This window comes from Perca fluviatilis, chromosome 21 (assembly GCF_010015445.1).
Source record: "Perca fluviatilis chromosome 21, GENO_Pfluv_1.0, whole genome shotgun sequence".
Taxonomy (NCBI): domain Eukaryota; kingdom Metazoa; phylum Chordata; class Actinopteri; order Perciformes; family Percidae; genus Perca; species Perca fluviatilis.
The window spans coordinates 6,475,282-6,492,980 of record NC_053132.1 but is presented as its reverse complement, the minus strand read 5'-3'; the positions used below and the strand labels follow the sequence as shown (position 1 = coordinate 6,492,980).

At 38.9% G+C, this 17,699-nt stretch overlaps 2 protein-coding genes across 4 annotated transcripts; one reads left to right on the top strand and one right to left on the bottom strand.

The window, feature by feature from the left end:
• Window positions 1-601: 601 nt before the first annotated feature.
• On the top strand, window positions 602-10,420 carry calcoco2 (calcium binding and coiled-coil domain 2). 3 transcript variants are annotated; one of them, XM_039788304.1, is made up of 15 exons: window positions 602-702; window positions 1,112-1,288; window positions 1,788-1,890; window positions 2,438-2,598; window positions 2,734-2,859; window positions 2,976-3,101; window positions 3,175-3,288; window positions 3,370-3,467; window positions 3,574-3,643; window positions 4,026-4,193; window positions 4,289-4,477; window positions 6,385-6,501; window positions 6,678-6,840; window positions 8,000-8,025; window positions 8,938-10,420. In XM_039788304.1, exons 2-15 carry the CDS (start codon window positions 1,118-1,120, stop codon window positions 9,097-9,099), a joined length of 1,794 nt encoding a protein of 597 aa, XP_039644238.1. In that variant the 5' UTR covers window positions 602-702; window positions 1,112-1,117; the 3' UTR covers window positions 9,100-10,420. The 3 variants fall into 3 exon arrangements, with proteins under 3 accessions (XP_039644238.1, XP_039644236.1, XP_039644237.1); XM_039788302.1 differs by having other exon boundaries at window positions 8,935-10,420; XM_039788303.1 differs by having other exon boundaries at window positions 644-702; window positions 1,105-1,288; window positions 8,935-10,420.
• snf8 (SNF8 subunit of ESCRT-II) lies at window positions 10,412-16,981 on the bottom strand. Its single transcript, XM_039788305.1, has 8 exons — window positions 16,571-16,981; window positions 16,435-16,485; window positions 15,411-15,549; window positions 14,336-14,440; window positions 13,473-13,545; window positions 13,209-13,350; window positions 12,304-12,378; window positions 10,412-10,877 (listed from the first exon to the last, which is right to left on the bottom strand). Exons 1-8 carry the CDS (start codon window positions 16,622-16,624, stop codon window positions 10,740-10,742), a joined length of 777 nt encoding a protein of 258 aa, XP_039644239.1. The 5' UTR covers window positions 16,625-16,981; the 3' UTR covers window positions 10,412-10,739.
• Between the last annotated feature and the right edge of the window lie 718 nt (window positions 16,982-17,699).

Genomic DNA, 17,699 nt, shown 5'->3' with positions numbered 1-17,699 from the left:
ACTACTGATGCCTTCAAGGACAATCGGAAATAAGGCAGTAAAGTCTTTGATTTGAGCGCACCTGAACCTGCTGCTGTTTAGCTGTGGTTCTTTTTTAGGGCTACAAGCATATAATGTGTCTGTGTGAACTTAATTGTTGATTTATGTTTTAGAAACAGCACCAATTGTATTCTATTATACAATTGTCTATGATAGGCTGCTGGTTGACTAAAAAGTACCTATTTGGGTTTGGGTGCACTTTCTTTGCATTTAACTCAAGTCTTTCTTTTTCATGTATTTGAAAATATCAACAAACACAAACGCGCGTAAAAAACGATGGTAAAAATACAGGCAAAGGAAACAAAATAAAAGTAATACGTCCATTCTATGTTATAAATATGAAGAAAATGTAAAAAAAATAAAAAATAAAATAAATAAATAACTACAGGGATTGTTATTAAAGATAGGACACAATATATGAATTGTTGTGCATCAGTTGCAGTACAAAGTGGGATTAAAGTAAAATATAAAATATTAGTAGGTGAAAAGCCAAAATATAGCCTACAGGTTGCCAACAATTTATGCCCGAGTGTTATGTCGTATTTAGAAGCCTATTTAGTAGGACAAAAGTCCGAGGAGCACCTGAATGCATCACAGCGGCTGGTTCTTTCTGACGACAGGAGCTGACGGTTGATGTTGGGGTGGTTGACAACAAGCTAACATGTAAGTTTTATCTCTTCACACGAATATTTTATCAAAATTTTAGCTTTGTTAAGACTTCTTGTCGTAAAAACAGTTTGTGTCTCAAAGTTAACATTATGTAATGTCTCGGGCGCGGTCTTTGTGACAAGCTCACTTTCGGTTTCTTCAATTTTTTGATGTTTTTAATTAAACTTCAGCCGTTAAAAGTTTATTTAACATATTAAATGTCATGTCCAGGAAGAAGGGACTCGTTTTAATGTGTAGTGTGAGCTTGTTTAGCGCTGGGGAAAGTGTTTTTTTGTGACTATTCTTGATGCGTAATCGAAACTAAGATAGGTGCGCAAAAACAACAACAGGAAGAAGCTGCTCTCTGTCGTAACACCTGCGCTCATCAATCATGATATGCTCTTTATATGTTTATTGGCTGTAGCCCAGCATGGAGAGCTCTACAGAGGCGGCTGCCACCGGCCCCACAGCACGCAACTTCTCCCAGGTGTTGTTCATCGACATCCCTCACTCTTACCCACCCTCGACCCCCGTCACCTGCTGCTTCACCCTCACTGCTGCCTTCCAGTCCAACCCCAGGGACTGGGTGGGCATTTTTAAGGTGGGGAAAGAATATTGTTTATCCCATTTCCATATGTTTAATGCACCAAAGACATCGAGGCAAATTCCATGCAAGTGAAAACTCACTTTTGGCAGTAAGTCTCATTTTGATTAGGCCTGCAGCTAACTATTATTTTCATTGTCAATTAATCTGTCGACTATTTTCGTGATTAATAGATCAGTTGTTTTGTCTATAAAATGTCAAAAGCCCAAGATGACGTAATCAAATGTCTTGTTTTGTCCATAGCTCAAATATATTCAGTTTGCTGTCTCAGAGGACTGGAAAAAACTAAAAAATTTTCACATTTAAGAAGCTGGAATCGGAGAGATTTGACCCGATTAATCCGTTATCAATAGTTGACAACTAATCGATTAATGGATTAATCTGCAGCTCTAATTCTCAGCTCTAATTCTTATTCTGATATCGACTTAGCGTTTATATATCTGTGTGGTTCATTAAAGAATCTCTCTTAGTTTTTGTCCTAACTTTTCTTGTACAGGTAGGGTGGAGCACAACAAAGGATTATCATACCTTTGTGTGGGTGGAGCCATGCCTGGATGTGGTAGGGCAAGAGGCTGCAACTAGGCAAGCTTTTTTTAAAGGTAAGAAATAGTTTCACTTTTACTGCAGGGTGATAATGCCTTGTCGTGTTTGTTTGTAATGTACACTTCCTGTCAGATGGTTTTGAACACCCTGGGTGTCTAATGTGCCAACAGATTAAGCATAAGAAGTGCCACAAGCTCTTCAATCTGTTTTTATGAGCTGCTGTGACACATGTCTGACCCTTTGGCTCAGTGTTGTTGACATACTATCTGATAAAGTCAAATCCTCTATGCAAACTAGAGAGTCAGATTTAGTTTTAGGCAGCGGTGGAAGGAGTATTCAGGTCCTTTACTTCAGTAAAAATACTAATACAGCACAGGGAAAATACTCCACTACGAGTAAAAGTCCTGCATTCAAAAGCTCACTTACTCTCAGGTTTTGTCTGTGGGCGTCCACCCCACATTGTGAACCGCTGACTTAGATTATTTGTCTTTTACGGATGCCTCAATAAAGTGATTATTTCCCTGATTATTTCCAGTGACATAATGAAGACATTTATAAAGATATGTTGTTCTCTAGCGGTCTGCTCTGTTCCTGTCCCATCAGATTACTACCTGCCTAAGGATGAGGTCGAGTTCTATCAGTTCTGCTACATTGACAGTACTGGTCAAGTGCGGGGAGCCAGCACTCCGTTCTGTTTCAAAACCCCGGTGGAGCAAAGCATCGAGAGCAGCCCAGATGATGACCTCATGGTTATTACAACACAGGTATCAAACGCAAATGACCGATGTAGAGCAAAAGCCGGCGACTGTATCTTTTAACGGTTCAACAGGGCGATAACGTCGCTCTGTGCAAAAGTAAGTAAGGCTTTAAATTGATTTAATGTGTTTTGTTGAACCCAGGAGCAGGTCGAAAAGAGCGTACGTGAGAAAGCTGATCTGCAGAAGAAGTTGGATCAGATAAGGAAGGAAAATGAAACCTTAAAAAATGATCTACAGAAGGAACAGCAGGAAGCTGCCAGCTTCAAGGTCTGCTGAGAGATACTGAACATATTTACTCATTGCACAATAGAGAGAAAGAGATTGATAATAGATAAATAGGAATTGAACTTTGATATTTGACACAGTGTGATTATTTTCTCCAGGGGCAGAATAAACAGAAAGACAAAGAAATGAGTCAACTGGTCAAAGAAATGGATCAAATGAAGGAACAAAATGAAAACTTAAAAAGCCTCCTACAGCAACAACTGAAAGAAACGGACAACTTAAAGGTTTGTTTTTGGTCTACGTGTGAATTCAGTGCTACTGTTTCGGTGTGAAAACTAACTTTGGTGTTACTGCCAGGAGGAGATGTTGACCCAAAAGACAAAGCAGATGGAGATACAGCAACACGATGTTACTGAGCAGAAAAAACGGAGTCAAAGCTTGAGTTTAGACGGAGCATCAAGAACAAATGAGGTAGGATCCTTTATCTCTTTAGCTGTTAATAAAGGCTCCGACAAAATCTTGTATCAATCCTTTGTTTTTAAACCTGCTCAGGAGAAATACGACCGAGCTGTGATGAAGATCAACCAGCTCAAAGAGGAGCGTGAGGAGCTGAGGGGGAAGGTCGACGCTCAAAGTGTGGAGATTTCCATGTGAGTCAAGTCTGCTCATTTCTATCTATTTTCATTATTAAAGTTGGACTTGTTGCGTAATGTTTCTTGGCCTGTAACAGTTTTTTTGGGGGGTGGTTTGTTTTAGGCTAAATTCCAAACTCAGAGAAGAAGAGAGGGAACTGTTCAAACTGAAAGACAGCATACAGCTCCTTCAGGTAAATCTACTTTGCATTGCAACACTTTGAGGTGATGAAGCTGGCGTTATTTTATATCTTTCTTGTTATTAAATCAAATGAAAAGACCAAAACCCTTTTGACTTCCCTAATCCGTCTGTAACACTCATAGCCAAGCACATTGGTTCCTACTAAAGATGTAAATAAAATAAAAAAGCTCACAGTTATATAGTTTCATATAAAAAGGCTAAATAATTACCCAAAACCGATGTTCTGTAGTCTGTACTAGACTGTAGTTTTTTAATGATCTGACAAGTTCTCCAACACTTTAAATAAAAAAAAAAAAGGCAGATAAAGATTATTTGGGTCCAGATCAGAACTTTGTTGCTGTATTCAAATGTGTGTGTGCTTTACCTTTTTGCAGGTTGACCTTCAGAGCGGTGAGAAAGACAAGGAGAGGCTCACTGCAGAGCTGCAAAGGTTGCAAAGCATCGCACACAACGCGGACGACGTGAAGAACGAGAACCAGGAGTTGCGCAGGAGGCTGTCGCAGCAGCTGACCCTGCAGAACTGTCCAGATGACGATCCAAGAGTGGGAACATAAAAAAAGAGGCTGAAGTTATTTTAGTTACACACGATGACATGAATTTCCTCTGTTCTAAATGCTTGATATCATGTCCACTTCAGGTGCGGTGTGAGGCTCTTGTCAGCCAGCTGCAGGACGCTCAGGGGAAACTGGCTACGGAGAGGGAGGAGACCAAAAACGCCAAGAGACACGCCGAGTTTCTGAACGAAGAGCTGCTGCAAACCAGGGAGCAGCTGGAGAAGATGAGCTTATCATGTGATCAGGCAGAACGGTCAAGTGGCAAACTAGAGGTAAACTCAAAAAGCATGTGCAGGAATTTAGACCTTGGTTGAGATATACTGTACTATGTGGCCGGCAGTTTACTTGTGGTCTCCGGGTGTTTTTTTTTCCTACTTGGAGAGTGAGGCCCTTTTAGTTCCAGTAAAAGGAAAATCTTTTAGAGAATAGTGTGATGATTCCAACAGTTTGAGGAAGGCTCGGACTGTTTCAACATAACAATGTCCTCGTGCACAACCAAGCAAACTTTGTTTATGTAGCACTTTCAAGAACAGCAGTTACACGAAGGAGAAAAAGGGAAAGAGAGAGAATATGACTCATTAGACTAGCCCACAAAATAAAGAAAAAAAGGCAAAGAACATAAATGGGTTTTTAAGATGCTTTTTAAAGATGTGTACAGATGCGGCTTCTCTGAGACTTTGAGGGGGGTTGTCAAAGAGCTGTGCTCAATGCCAGGTCTCTAAAGAAATGGTCTTCCCAGTTTGGTGTGGAATAACCGGACTGTCCTGCACACATCACTGCCCTCAAAGCCATCCAACACCTTTTTGATATGAACTGGAACACCGACTGTTAGCCAGACCTGATCACCTAACAATGCTGGACCTCACTGATGCTCTTGTGGCGGAATGGGAACACATTTCTGCAGCCAGCTCAGGGTTTTTCCTGCGTAGAGGAATTGTTGGCACCCCCCAAAATATTTCAGCCTGAGCTAACGCAAAAATGTCGGGAGGAGTAGCCGCTGCTGATAAAGTGGCATCAGTATTGAATTGAGAGGGAATTATAATTAAATAATAATTAAATTAGAGCTGGGCAATATATCGATATCGTGATATGAGACTAGATATCATCTTTGATTTTGGATATCGTAATATCGTAATATGGCATAAGTGTCTTTTCCTGGTTTTAAAGGCTGCATTACAGTAACGTGATGTCATTTTCTGAACTTACCCAATTGTTGTAACTGTTCTATTATTTGCCTTTACCCACTTAGTCATTATATCCACATTACTGATGATTATTCATAAAAAATAAATGAATAAATATTTTTACAGTCAACACTACAATATCGTCGCGGTATCGATATCGAGGTATTTGGTCAAAAATATCGTGATATTTGATTTTCTCCATATCGCCCAGCCCTACATTAAATAGTGGTTTCAACAGCAATTTTATCGAAATCGCAAAATGAACTAGTGCAATATCCAAATCGCAGAGGGGCGCAATATTTGTTAAAGGGAAAATATGTGTTAAACCGTTCTAAAATAAAGTATTGTGTTGCTGCAGAGACGTCCCGGCCTACAAATCGTATCCTACAGACTAAAGAAAAAATCTTTGTTTGGAACAAACCTCGCAAAAAAAAAAATCACACTTCAATCATTTTTTTTTTTTAATGAAAATGAGAATGATACAAAAATGATCATTCCCTCCAATATCGTTAATCATATCGCAATCGCAATATCAATCAAAATAATCGCAATTAGATATTTTCCTAATATCGTGTAGCCCTAGTCAAATGTACTCTGATCCAGCCCCAGGTCCCTAATGTAAAATACCCCTTACTGCATTATATTCCATTGTATTTTATTATATTTTGAATTGTCACCTGCCTCCTGAGTTTTGTGTTTTCCTTTAGATAAATAGACGTTTCCACTAGAAATTGGTGGATAAAAATGCATCACAATGCAGGAAATGAAGTGATTGTTGCTCAAAATGTCCTGGGGAGGACCTTCAGACCCCCGCTTAGGGCCCATTTTGAGCCAGGAAAAACCCAGCCGGTTCAAACATCTGTTGGAAAGACTGAAACTAGAAGAGTGGAGGCTGTTACAGCAGCAGAATAATGCCCGTGATTTTGGAATCACTCGTCATGCTAGGTGTCTGCATACTAAAAACCTGAGGCCTGTTTCCCATCTTTGTTTTTCAGCTACAGCTCAGAGAGGCACATGAAATGATCGCAGATAAAGAGACCATCATAGAAGAGAAGGAACACATGATCAGGCTGGTGAGACACGAGAAAGAAGAGCTCGACAGAGAAAACCAGGTACAGTTACACAAACCGTCTCCATTCAAAAAGGTCAACTTGTGATTGTAACCTTTTCAAAACCAGAAGTTAAAAGACGGAGAACAGGGGAAAGAGAGAGGACATGAGACACAAAACTAAATGTAAAACAAAGCAGAATCCGACGCTTGTTTGTTCAACTGTGTTTATTCCGTCAGAATCTCACTAGTGATATTACCGAGCTGCGCAGAGTTTATGCGGAAGTCAGCGCTGCTCCCCCCGCCGACTCGACACACACGCAGCCTGACAACACATCAGCCAGCCGTGACTGGCAACAGCCGGAGACACCAGAACAGCCTGAGAACCTGTATGAGAACATAGGTGAGTAACAAAAAAACCAGACTGATCTCATAAAGGGGCGTATGTATGACCCGCCAATTCGTATGCCGTTTTGGCGTGTGATCAAGACGCATAATTGCTTTTTAGCGTGTTTTTCAGCGCTGTTTGGCCACCATTGACCTACATTTAGTGTTAATTTTCACCGTAGCGAGTAGTACGAAAGGACGTAAGTGGGTAAAACAGGACTTTCACCCAGGAGAGCCGGGATCGCGATTTTTCGACCGTTCCTAAACCCAACCGTTTGTTTTCCTAAGCGTGTGACATTGGTCTCCGTCTTTTTTTGTGTTACTAAAGCCTGTCCCGATGTTCTTTTCCTAAACTCAACCTTTTTTTTTGTTTTTTGCGATAACACGTGTGTATGTTTACATCCGCTGTATACAGCGTAGACATACACACGGAAAGCTCAAAATGCGTACTGATGACACGCCACTTGGCTTTAGGAAAGTGGCGTGTATGTTTACCCAAAGTCATGATGCCATGTTGAAGAAACACTTACATGCAAAGGTGGGAATTAATTTTTTTGCCGTTTTAAAGGCATGAAAAATAAACCCTAGTATGTTTGTCTCACTCACATATCTCAATCTTCTGTCGCCACTCCAGTACAATGGAGGGGAAACGATTTTCAATTGTGGAGTTTTAGGAAATGTATCTTTTTCAGAAACTATGTCCCGGTTAATTGAGTTAATCTCTAGACCTCGACACAGACACGACTAGATATTAGGCTCGGGCGATATATAAACTGTGAGACGACAAAGATTTTTCAACCGCCAAAGATGTAGTGTTTATACATAAGAAGCTTTTACTGTAACATCACCGGGTGACCCGGGCTGCTTTATGGACATTTTGATATTTCATTTGTCAGATTCACTTCAAACTGATCTACAAGTTTTAGTTTTAGTGTTTTATCCATTAATATCCCAATAGATTTTCCTAGAAACTGTACTATTATTGACTATAAAATGACATAAACCATAATAGTATTGTGTCTATAATCACCCACTCCTCCTAGACATGTGTACATGAAGTTATTCCCAAAAACAACAGGAGTCTTTGATAATAAATACCATTAGCTGCAGCTCTAGAATAAATTATGAATAAACAATCATTGTTTTTTATTAATCTGGTGTCCTTTTCCTTGCAGAGAGCGTTCCAGACCCAGAGGAAGAGGTGAGTCAAATAATTTGACCCGTTTCAGTATATAGAGTCCACAACCTCACCTGTCTCATCACTCATACAATTCCTATCCAAAACATGTTGTCAGTGAGCCGTAGCTGCTCATCTATTTATATTTACTTACTTACTCTAATCTTTTCAATAACAATAATGTCTGCTAATGGGGCTTGGTTAAAATAATAGATTCTCCATCGATCTTTGTTTTGAGTGATCTCATATTGATAAATAACCTCCAGAAATTGATCTTTTAATAAATGCCTTTTCACCACGGAGGTGGAAGTAAAAAGTAGATCAAACTCATTTTTGGGGGGGGGTCAATTCTTGATGTTAACATGCATTGTAAAAAAAAAAATATATATATATATATTTTTTTTTTTTTTTTGAGGGTTGCTTCTTGCTTGTACAATTTACAGCAGAAGTTCTCAGAGAATCTGTTATATCCAAGCCAAGATGGTATTCTGACGTTTTCCTAACCTAACTGATATTGAATCTGAAATGTAATAAAATCGGAACCTTGTGAATCGAAATCGCTTCGGGAAATCAAGCGATACCGAGCCCCATCTGCGAAGAAGCCCATATCACATACTTCTGACACTAGGAATACATAGTAGCAAATGGAAACTTGTAGCAGTGCCAGCTAGTAATTTAACACAACCTGAATGAACTAGTATTGAAACACACTTTAGGTTAAGGAAGCTGGATGCAATGCTTCCTTAACTCAACTCAACTCCAAAACACGTGCATGAGAAAACCTGCCCACCTCCCCTGGTCCCTGGATAGTCACACATGAGCCCGAGTGTGACTCGGCTGTTTACCATTTATATTTTCGTAGAGGACTCAAAACATAATCCGCTCCCTATTTTGTTACGTCTTCTGACTCGCCGTCTCTATTTCTGCTCGCAGCAGGCGCTGGTGTGTCGTCACTGCCAAGAGTGCTTCCCCTGCATAACCCAAAACGAACTGGAGCAGCACGAGCAGAGCCACCGAGTGTGTCCCTTCTGCACGATGATCTGCGACAACATGGAGCAGTCCGTGTTTGAGGATCACGTCTACGGCCACGAGCTGTGAGAACCGCACGTACGATTCATACGTCTGGAGAATTAACGTCTTAAGTTGGGTGGTCATGTGGAAAAGGACCGCACGGATATTGTTGCACACTTTTACTGCAAATTACATCATATTACAGTTGCCTCGTTTTCCAAAGCATACTGAAGTTTTTATTTTTGGGGGTGGGGGTTCAGCCATTAGTGTCCATCATGCACAAAGAATCTGCTGGCAGAGACATGAAACCTGCCTTGAGTTGCAGTATGTAATCCATCACAGTGGACATCATGTCCTCATTTATTTTAGTCAAATGTTATCTTAGTGTTGCACGTTAATGTATTTAAAAGTAAATTACCACACAACTGGGCATCGTTTGAAATGTTTTAAGACTTTAAGTGTTTTTTAAATGCAAGCAGACATATTTTGCCTGAACAAAATAGTCTAAAGTTGGCTTGTTGAATTAGGCAAGCGTTCACAAATATAATTAAATGACTGGCAACAGTCCATGACATACAAATGTCTCTGGTTCTGCCTTCCTCAGTGTGTGGACCAGTGATTATATTGACCTTATCTTCACCCCTCCACCGCCACAACTCTCCTGACCTCCACGGTGAGGTTCGCCTAATGTTAGGAAGTCAAACGTGTGTGAAGTGTTGCCAGTAATTTAATAAAAAGATGCAAATGTGTGATCGCTTTGGACTTTTGCTCCTGGGTGGTACATGTAGCCCCCAAAGGAAGTCAGGACACTAAATATAAAGTTGAGTAGAGCCCATTCCTTCCTTTGTTTTGTAGAAAGATTGCAGACTTCTGATTTAAATCGGGAACTATCCATCCAAAGAAGAAAAACAAGATAATGAATCTGACCACATACTCCAGCGATCTGGGTCTGGCAATGCGAGACGACGCCTAAATTAAGCCACTTTCAAACCTCTAAAAATCTGATTTTCATAGTGCAAAACTCTTCTGGTATGCTTTGGAAAATAACTAGCAGTAAATAATATTATTTGTATTAAACAGGCTTGAACAATGTAACAGTTCTCTAAGTTGATGGAAGGATAATTTAAGTAAAGCATGGCACATATAAAACTTAATATTTAACCACAATTCTTCATTTACAATATAGCTTTGCACTTTTCATCTCTCAGAGGAAATTGATGGTCTAATATAACTATCGAGCCAATTCAAGTATTTAACTTGTTGATTTTAAAATGTATGACCGAATGAATTGTTGATATGAGGTAGAGTAATGTAACAAGTGAATGTATGTGAATGATCAATTTAAATGATGAAAATGCATTTTAATGGTTGTGTCAAATAATAAAAAAAGATCTGGTGGTAGAATTCAGCTGATTTAGTTTTAAAAGTTATTCTTCACACATAAACATTTACATGTTCTCTGTACATCGATCCATAACCACCCATAAACCGTTACACCAGCAACACAAAACTGGAGTTTATATGCAGCGTCGTGTCTCATAGTCATGTGAGTTCACTCATTGAAAGGCGTTACTGAGAAGCCGATGAGGAAAGTTCTCTCCTCGTGTCCAGATAATAATCTTAGACGGAGTTCACCAGCCAACTCTGTCACATGAGCCTTCCCACCAGCCACATTTTGTTTACTAACAAGTCTTTGAATCAGTCACCAGCTGGCGGTCCGTCATTCCTTAAGGGGTCATCTGATTGGCCTCCTCTGGTGTGACATCCCGGGAGGTGATCTCAGAGAAGAGAGCAGGCAGCCAGTACTGTGCTTCTCCAGGCGCTTGAGAGTCCAGCCAAGCCAAGCCTTCTTTCAGCAGGTGATCCTGGAAAAACCAAATGTCAAGGTCAACCGTGTTTGTGCATAGTTCACCAACTTAAGATGAGATAAGCCTTTATTTGTCCCTGTATAGGAGAAATTCATCTTGGGCATTCGAGAGAAACGAAATGGCGACACATCGCGCATAAACACACAATAAACATACAGTTAACCTACATAGAAACATAATCATACATTTTCTCATCCAATGCTTCAATGAACATCTAATACACCTCACACAACACCCCCACACACCTTTCCTCACAATCACAGAAGAGAACCCACAACACATCCTCCCCCTCGTACTGCACTTCATTTTGATATTGATTGCACATTTACCGTTAACTCATGCCATGGTCAATAATAAAATAAATATATATATATATATATATATATATATATATATATATATATATATATATATATATATATATATATATATATATATATATATATATAGCACCAGTACCCTATAACTTACATTTAAAGATTATTTTTAGGCCTTTGAGAAGACAGCTGAAGACATTAAAGGGGAGAGAGAAGGACATGCAGCAAAGGGCGCTGGTCGGGACTCGAACCCTAGGCGCTGCAGAAAGGACTGACCCTTGGTGCATAGGACGCCACCCACCACATTGAAGACTTAAAAAAAAAAAAAACTTTTTCCTCAACCATATCATCCAAAGTTAGAAAGTATTTTTCTGTACTTTCCAGCAGTATATAACAATAGTTCTAGGGCTGCAACTAATGATTATCAATTCTCAATTAATCATTTACTCTAAAAAATGCAATTCAGTTTCTCAGAGCCCAAAGAGAGGTCTTAATTTTGTCCTACTAAATGTAGTGTCATGTATTACATAGGAAACCAGCAAATCCTCTCATTTGAGAATATTTGGCATTTTTGCTTGAAAAACAGCAGAATTGATTAATCAGTTATCAAAGTAGTTGCCAATAGATTTTCTAAATGATTCCTATCCTAATGATATCATTAATTGAAATTAATGCAACCTGGACCAGGATAAGCAGCAGAACGTTAATTGTTAAACAATTTAAAATTAGTAATTCGTTAAAGTCATGTTTTTAAAAGTGACACTTGCTAATAAAGGGACAATGAACTTCCTGACCACTGTAGCCAACAGTGGAACCAGACCAGTGTCACAACAATCCCACTTTTAGATTAACTCTATCGGTGGGTAATGTCTCCCAACATATTGTATTACTAATATTTAAGACTACTGCAGGCAAGTGAAAATATTTAAGATTTGTTTTAGATGAAATTTAAGACTTTTAATACTAAATTAATTGTAAAGGTACTTTATTGTCACAGACACATACATGTAGTGTTTCTAGAACTGCAGATGCCCTGTTTTAAAGCATCGGGAGTTTTAGTGTCAAACTGCCGTTCAGGGACCTGAAATGAGCTGATAAGAACTTACCAGGATGTGACAAGCCCGTTCCTTCTCCCATTTCAGACTGTCCTTGATCTCACTCACCGAGACGTAGCCCTTTTTCTACAAATGAATAAACAAACAGACATCACATTCTACCGAACAGCCACGATCGCTCTCTTTTATGGGATGTTAAGCCTTTTCCGACAGAAAATCTGTAAAATTGCTGCTAACTCTTAAAGTAAGAGCTTCTTTAGTATTTAAAACATACAGTAGGTCTCTGTAACTGTTACATTCAAACAGGAAAGGAACATTACGGGTAGAGCTGCAAAGCTCACGTTGTTTTTGGCACCTGGTGGGGAGAGGGAGGGGGAAGTCTCCTCCCCCCCTCCCTCTCCCCACGGTGGCACGACAGATGGAGGACAGCAGTAAGTTGGAAAATAGCGACATCAAGTGATCGACTTTAAAACTTGTTTTGCGGTTGAATTTTCATCCCAGTGACTTAAACCTCAACTTTTATTCCCAACAACACGAGGGGGAAAAGACATTTTCTACACTGATCTGACATGAGAAGAATCGTATCTCTTTCTTTTCTTTGAGCATAAGAGATGATTATTTAAGGACACTTGTTTTTGGAACAAGATGCACATTCAATATTTCTTTTTATTTTACCTTGTGCATCTGTAGCTTTACTGTTAATGCCACCATTTCTCTATTACCAAAAAGTGACTTAAACATGAGGCCATTAGGTAAATCCAATTTTACAAGTCCAAGTACATGACTGTAAGGGTAAAAACTACATGACCAAAGGTCAGTACCTCACAACTGAAAATGTCAGTGATAAAACAGGAAGAATAAATCTAAGTGAGGAACTAATAGTTCAAGCAAAGCATATCTTAATTTGTGGTAAAAACAAAGTGGTTACACTTCTTTATAATTAACCTGTGTCTTACCTCGGCCAGCTGCAGGACTACAGTGTGGTCCATGTTGAGCTCTGCTGGGACCGACTGGACCAAGTAAGAACCACCAACAGGAATCATCCCAAAGCCGTTCCCCATCACCTTCAGTTTCTTTATGGCTCTCATCAAGTCATCTCTGGGAAGCACATATTTCATTTCATTAACCATACAACTTAGGACCGACACACAAACAAATGATCCAAATATGATGGCTTGAATTTTCTCTGACACGTGAAATATTGAATTAGCGACACTTACTGGCTCACATCCTGAGCAAATTTACCTCTTCCCTTCAGTACTCTCTGATGGAGTTCATCCAAAGTAATGAGCCCTGAAAGATAAAATGCACGTCAACATTTAAAAGCCAGAACCATTATGAATCATGATATCTACATACAAAAACTCAAACTTGACTCAGACATAGGCCTGCACGATAACTCGTTATAAAATCGCGATCTCGATTCACCCCTGTTCGCGATTTAATTTTTAAGTGACTTCGAAATTTCTTATTTTCTCTCCTTCAATTAATTTATTGAAAGCATTTGACATTGACATGTTTTAATTATGTAAAGACATGTTCAAGGAGTTCAGAAAGAGCCTGTATCAGGGCCATATTTAGTTCAGTGTGTTATAGGTCACTATTTTTGGTAGCCTACTGTACTTAAATGGCCAGTATGTACTTTATTTTCTTTATTCATTGAAGCCTCTATGTTTACAGGATTGTGGTGATGTGCAGTGTGCTATAGGTGGTGTATATGGTCCTGCCATCTACCACTTTGTCACCTTGTTACCAGTCAAACACAATGATTACCACTAAATCAGACCTGTAGTTACATATAGGGGTGGGCTGGTATGGGGTGTGGTGGGACGGGTTGGGGGTGCGGTGGCGTAGGGGTGGTACAGATGGATGTGTCTTGTATGTTTATGTGCTTTATGTTTTTTAATGTGGCAATGTTTGAAAGCACTTCTAGGGACAGGCATTGGAAATTAGCGATAGCTGTAAATGCTGTGCTGCTGTACATTGGAGATTTGTTGCACTAATGTGTATGACGTAGCATCTGTCCCTATTCAAATAAACATGAAATGAAAAATAAATAAAAAGGTTTCCAGAGATTACAAACCTCCATTTCTGTGTTTCAGGGCCAGGCACACTTCAACAATCTGAACACCGAGCTCATAATAGAAGTCACCCACACCGAGCATCTCAGACCAAAAACCTTTGCCAGCTGTGGAGAAAGAAATGAGGAAAAAGGGGTTAAAAAGTTATTTTTTAACATATGATTTAAAGCTATAGTGTGTAGTTTCTGGTGCCCCCATGAGACACTCTAAGTAATGACAACAAAACTGTCGACACGTCCACATGATACAAGTCTTCTGTGATCACGCAGCACCCGCCTCCACGCAGTTGCTAGTAGCCAAGGAGGACACGGATGATTAAAAAATCATGATGGACTCTTCAAGAAGAGGTCATTATCTTCACTTGAGTTTCTGCGCGGGAAAGTCACCGGACGACACAGTCTTCTGAACATAGTCCTACTGAGAAATAAATAGAGAGTTTGGCAACGGCTTGAATGTAACGGACGTTCATTAATATCAAAAAGTCAAGCACTAAATAATTAAAGGTCCATTGTGTAGGAATTTCTCCCATCTAGCGTTGAGATCATATATCGCAATCAACTCTCTTGCACCACGCAGTTCAAAGTACGTATTACAGCTACGGTGGCCTTCATGCTTCAAAAAGCCGGTCTGGTCTCTTGCTCTTTTCAATATCCTTTTTCTTTTTCTGGGAGCGAAGAAGAAGAAGACTCCTGTTCCTGAATTTGGATCTTCAAACTTGCCGGGGCCGGGAAGCTACGATACCCATTAGCAGCATTAGGAGCACCTGTGAGTTTATCATGCGACAGTGAAAATGCGAAAGGTGGAACAGCATGTCCTGTATGTCCCTTACCGGCTAACGTATTTCAAGATGGAGCATGAATATGGAGCGTCTACCCCGGGTCATGCTAATGCAAATGTAAAATGTCAAGCCATTAGTAATACTTGGAATTGATGGTGGTGGTAAATAGTCATGAAAAAGGACAAGTTAGGGAACGGGCAACACAGATTTTGATAATGAACAACTAAACACGTTGCACACTGGACCTTTAAACAAATGTACTTTGTATTTTTACAGATTATATTCAAAATGTTTCTCACAAGCAAGTGGGTCAACTCCAATGGTGGCACACATCTCCTGAAACTGAACCCTAAACTCGGAGTTCTTTCGGATTTCTTGTTTATGCTTGCTGGCAAACTCCTCCAGGTTGGACTTGAAGGTCTCCAACTGCTTCGACATCTGGCAGAAAACAGAAACCGGTGAGTAAATGCAGAACGGGAGAATACCATTAGACAAAAACTGCATACAAAATAAATATATTGCAGATTTAGATTTGTACTGGAAGCAGGGACTGTATAGAAAATATTTAGATTGATTCTTTAAGGAGGATTTGTTTTTGATTCATAAATTATTTATTTTTTGCCAATAATACTAATTATAATTATTAATGCATGAATGTGTATTCATATTTTATTAATAATCTTAATCTGCAAAGTAACTAAAGTTATCAAATAACTGTAATGGGTTAGAACTATAAAGTAGCATCAAATGAAAATACTCAAGCAAAGTACAAGTACTTTAAAGTTGTACTTAAGCACAGTAATTGGGTAAATGTATTTAGCTACATTCCACCACTGGAAATACATTTGTATTTACTTAGGAAATGGTTACACGGATAAAGGTTTTCAGTGTTTTTTTAATCTTTATAAAAATTGAAATTCTGTTGACATAAAAACTAGGGCTGGGCAATATAGCGATATTATATCGACATCGATATATGAGACTAGATATCGTCTTAAATGTTGGATATTGTAATATCGTGATATGCCACAAGTGTTATATTTTTCCTGGTTTTAAAGGCTGCATTACAGTAAAGTGATGTCCTTTTCTGAACTTACTAGACTGTTCTAGCTTTTCTATTATTTGCCTTTATCCACTTAGTCATTGTATCCACATTATTGGCAATAATTTATCAAAACTAATTGTGTTAATATGTTGTGAAAGCATCAATAGTCAACACTACACACTACACTATCACCATAATATCGACATTGAGGTATTTTGTCAAAAATATCGTGATATTTGATTTTTTTTCCATATCGCCCAGCTCTAATAAAAACTCACTTGGACAATTTGGTCCTCTGCAAGCACGGTTCCTCTTTCCTTATATTTGGCCTAGATAGAACAAATAAACACAGGTTAGATATGAAAGTGTTTCTCCAACTAAACCTGAAAGCACAAAATGTGACGTTGAAGTTACCTCTGCCAGCTTCTTTTTGGCAATCGCTCCCGCACCAACACCTCTCCGATGCATTCTGCTGATGTCTGGTCCCAAGTTTAAATGGAGAATATTAGAATATTAACTACGAGTGTGTTTATCGCAGAATAATGTCAGGTAAGACAAGTTTAACGTTATAGTTAACGTCAGCTGAGAGGATAGGTCTTGTTTTTGTCACTGTCGTTCACAATTCTCCCCAAAAAAGACGCACTTCTTCGATAACGTTAGCTTTTACATTAGCAGTCCACTATTAAATGAAACTCAAAAACGGCTCAGAAGTACAATATTCGGGAAACGTAGGTTGATTAATGTGATATAATACAGCTACTTTAGTACAACTGTTTCCATTTTGCTTGCCAGGAAGTAAAGTACTTCCTCGTCGGTGACGTCAGCACATCATGTCATACCGCCCCCTGGTGTCCTGGCGAATATTGCAGGCCAGTTTTGGAACTACAACCGAACCGGTCAATGTAACGGATCCATGACTACAACAATGACAACAGAATAAATCACTCACATAGGGGGGAAAAATGGAAAAATAAAATATATAAATACTAATGGATAATATAAAGGTGAAATAGGGATAATATACAGTTTACCAGTTTACATTAAAATAACAGCAAATGGTAATAATATGGCTTTTTTGTTTAACTTTGAACTTTTATTTTGATCCTAAACACAAATATGTGTATATTTTTCTTACACAGTCATATTTTCTTGTTTTTTTTCCTCCCAAATTAGCTACTCCAATATACCATAAAAAACATAACAGTGTAATACTAAAGATATCACAAATGATAACGATTACGTGGATGACAACCACAATCGCACACTACTATAAAAAAATACTACTCAACAGCATCAAAAATGAGATGAAGGCCTAAACATTTTTTTTCCAAATACAAAATAATGTAATGAGTCCTTACTAAAATCGCCAAAGGCCATTATGTGGTACTAATGTACTGAGTATTCAAATATTTGAATGCTGTTTTTCTACTGGAAAAAACTTTTTTCAGTCCTGCAGTGGAAGAAACTGGTGCTTATACCTTCTAAATATCTCATTTCAAATAATGTTAAGGAGGTGACTTTTAAAACGATTCAGTATTTTCCC

Bases quoted from the DNA above. Each gene is read 5' to 3' on its own strand.
- calcoco2 (XM_039788302.1), top strand. From the start codon at position 1,118: ATGGAGAGCTCTACAGAGGCGGCTGCCACCGGCCCCACAGCACGCAAC. The intron at 6,502-6,677 runs GTACAGTTACAC...TTATTCCGTCAG, and splicing joins AGCTCGACAGAGAAAACCAG to AATCTCACTAGTGATATTAC. The intron at 8,026-8,934 runs GTGAGTCAAATA...TTCTGCTCGCAG, and splicing joins TTCCAGACCCAGAGGAAGAG to CAGGCGCTGGTGTGTCGTCA.
- snf8 (XM_039788305.1), bottom strand. From the start codon at position 16,624: ATGCATCGGAGAGGTGTTGGTGCGGGAGCGATTGCCAAAAAGAAGCTG. The intron at 13,351-13,472 runs GTAAGTGTCGCT...TGTGCTTCCCAG, and splicing joins TTTGCTCAGGATGTGAGCCA to AGATGACTTGATGAGAGCCA. The intron at 12,379-13,208 runs GTAAGACACAGG...ATTCATTTGTAG, and splicing joins TAGTCCTGCAGCTGGCCGAG to AAAAAGGGCTACGTCTCGGT.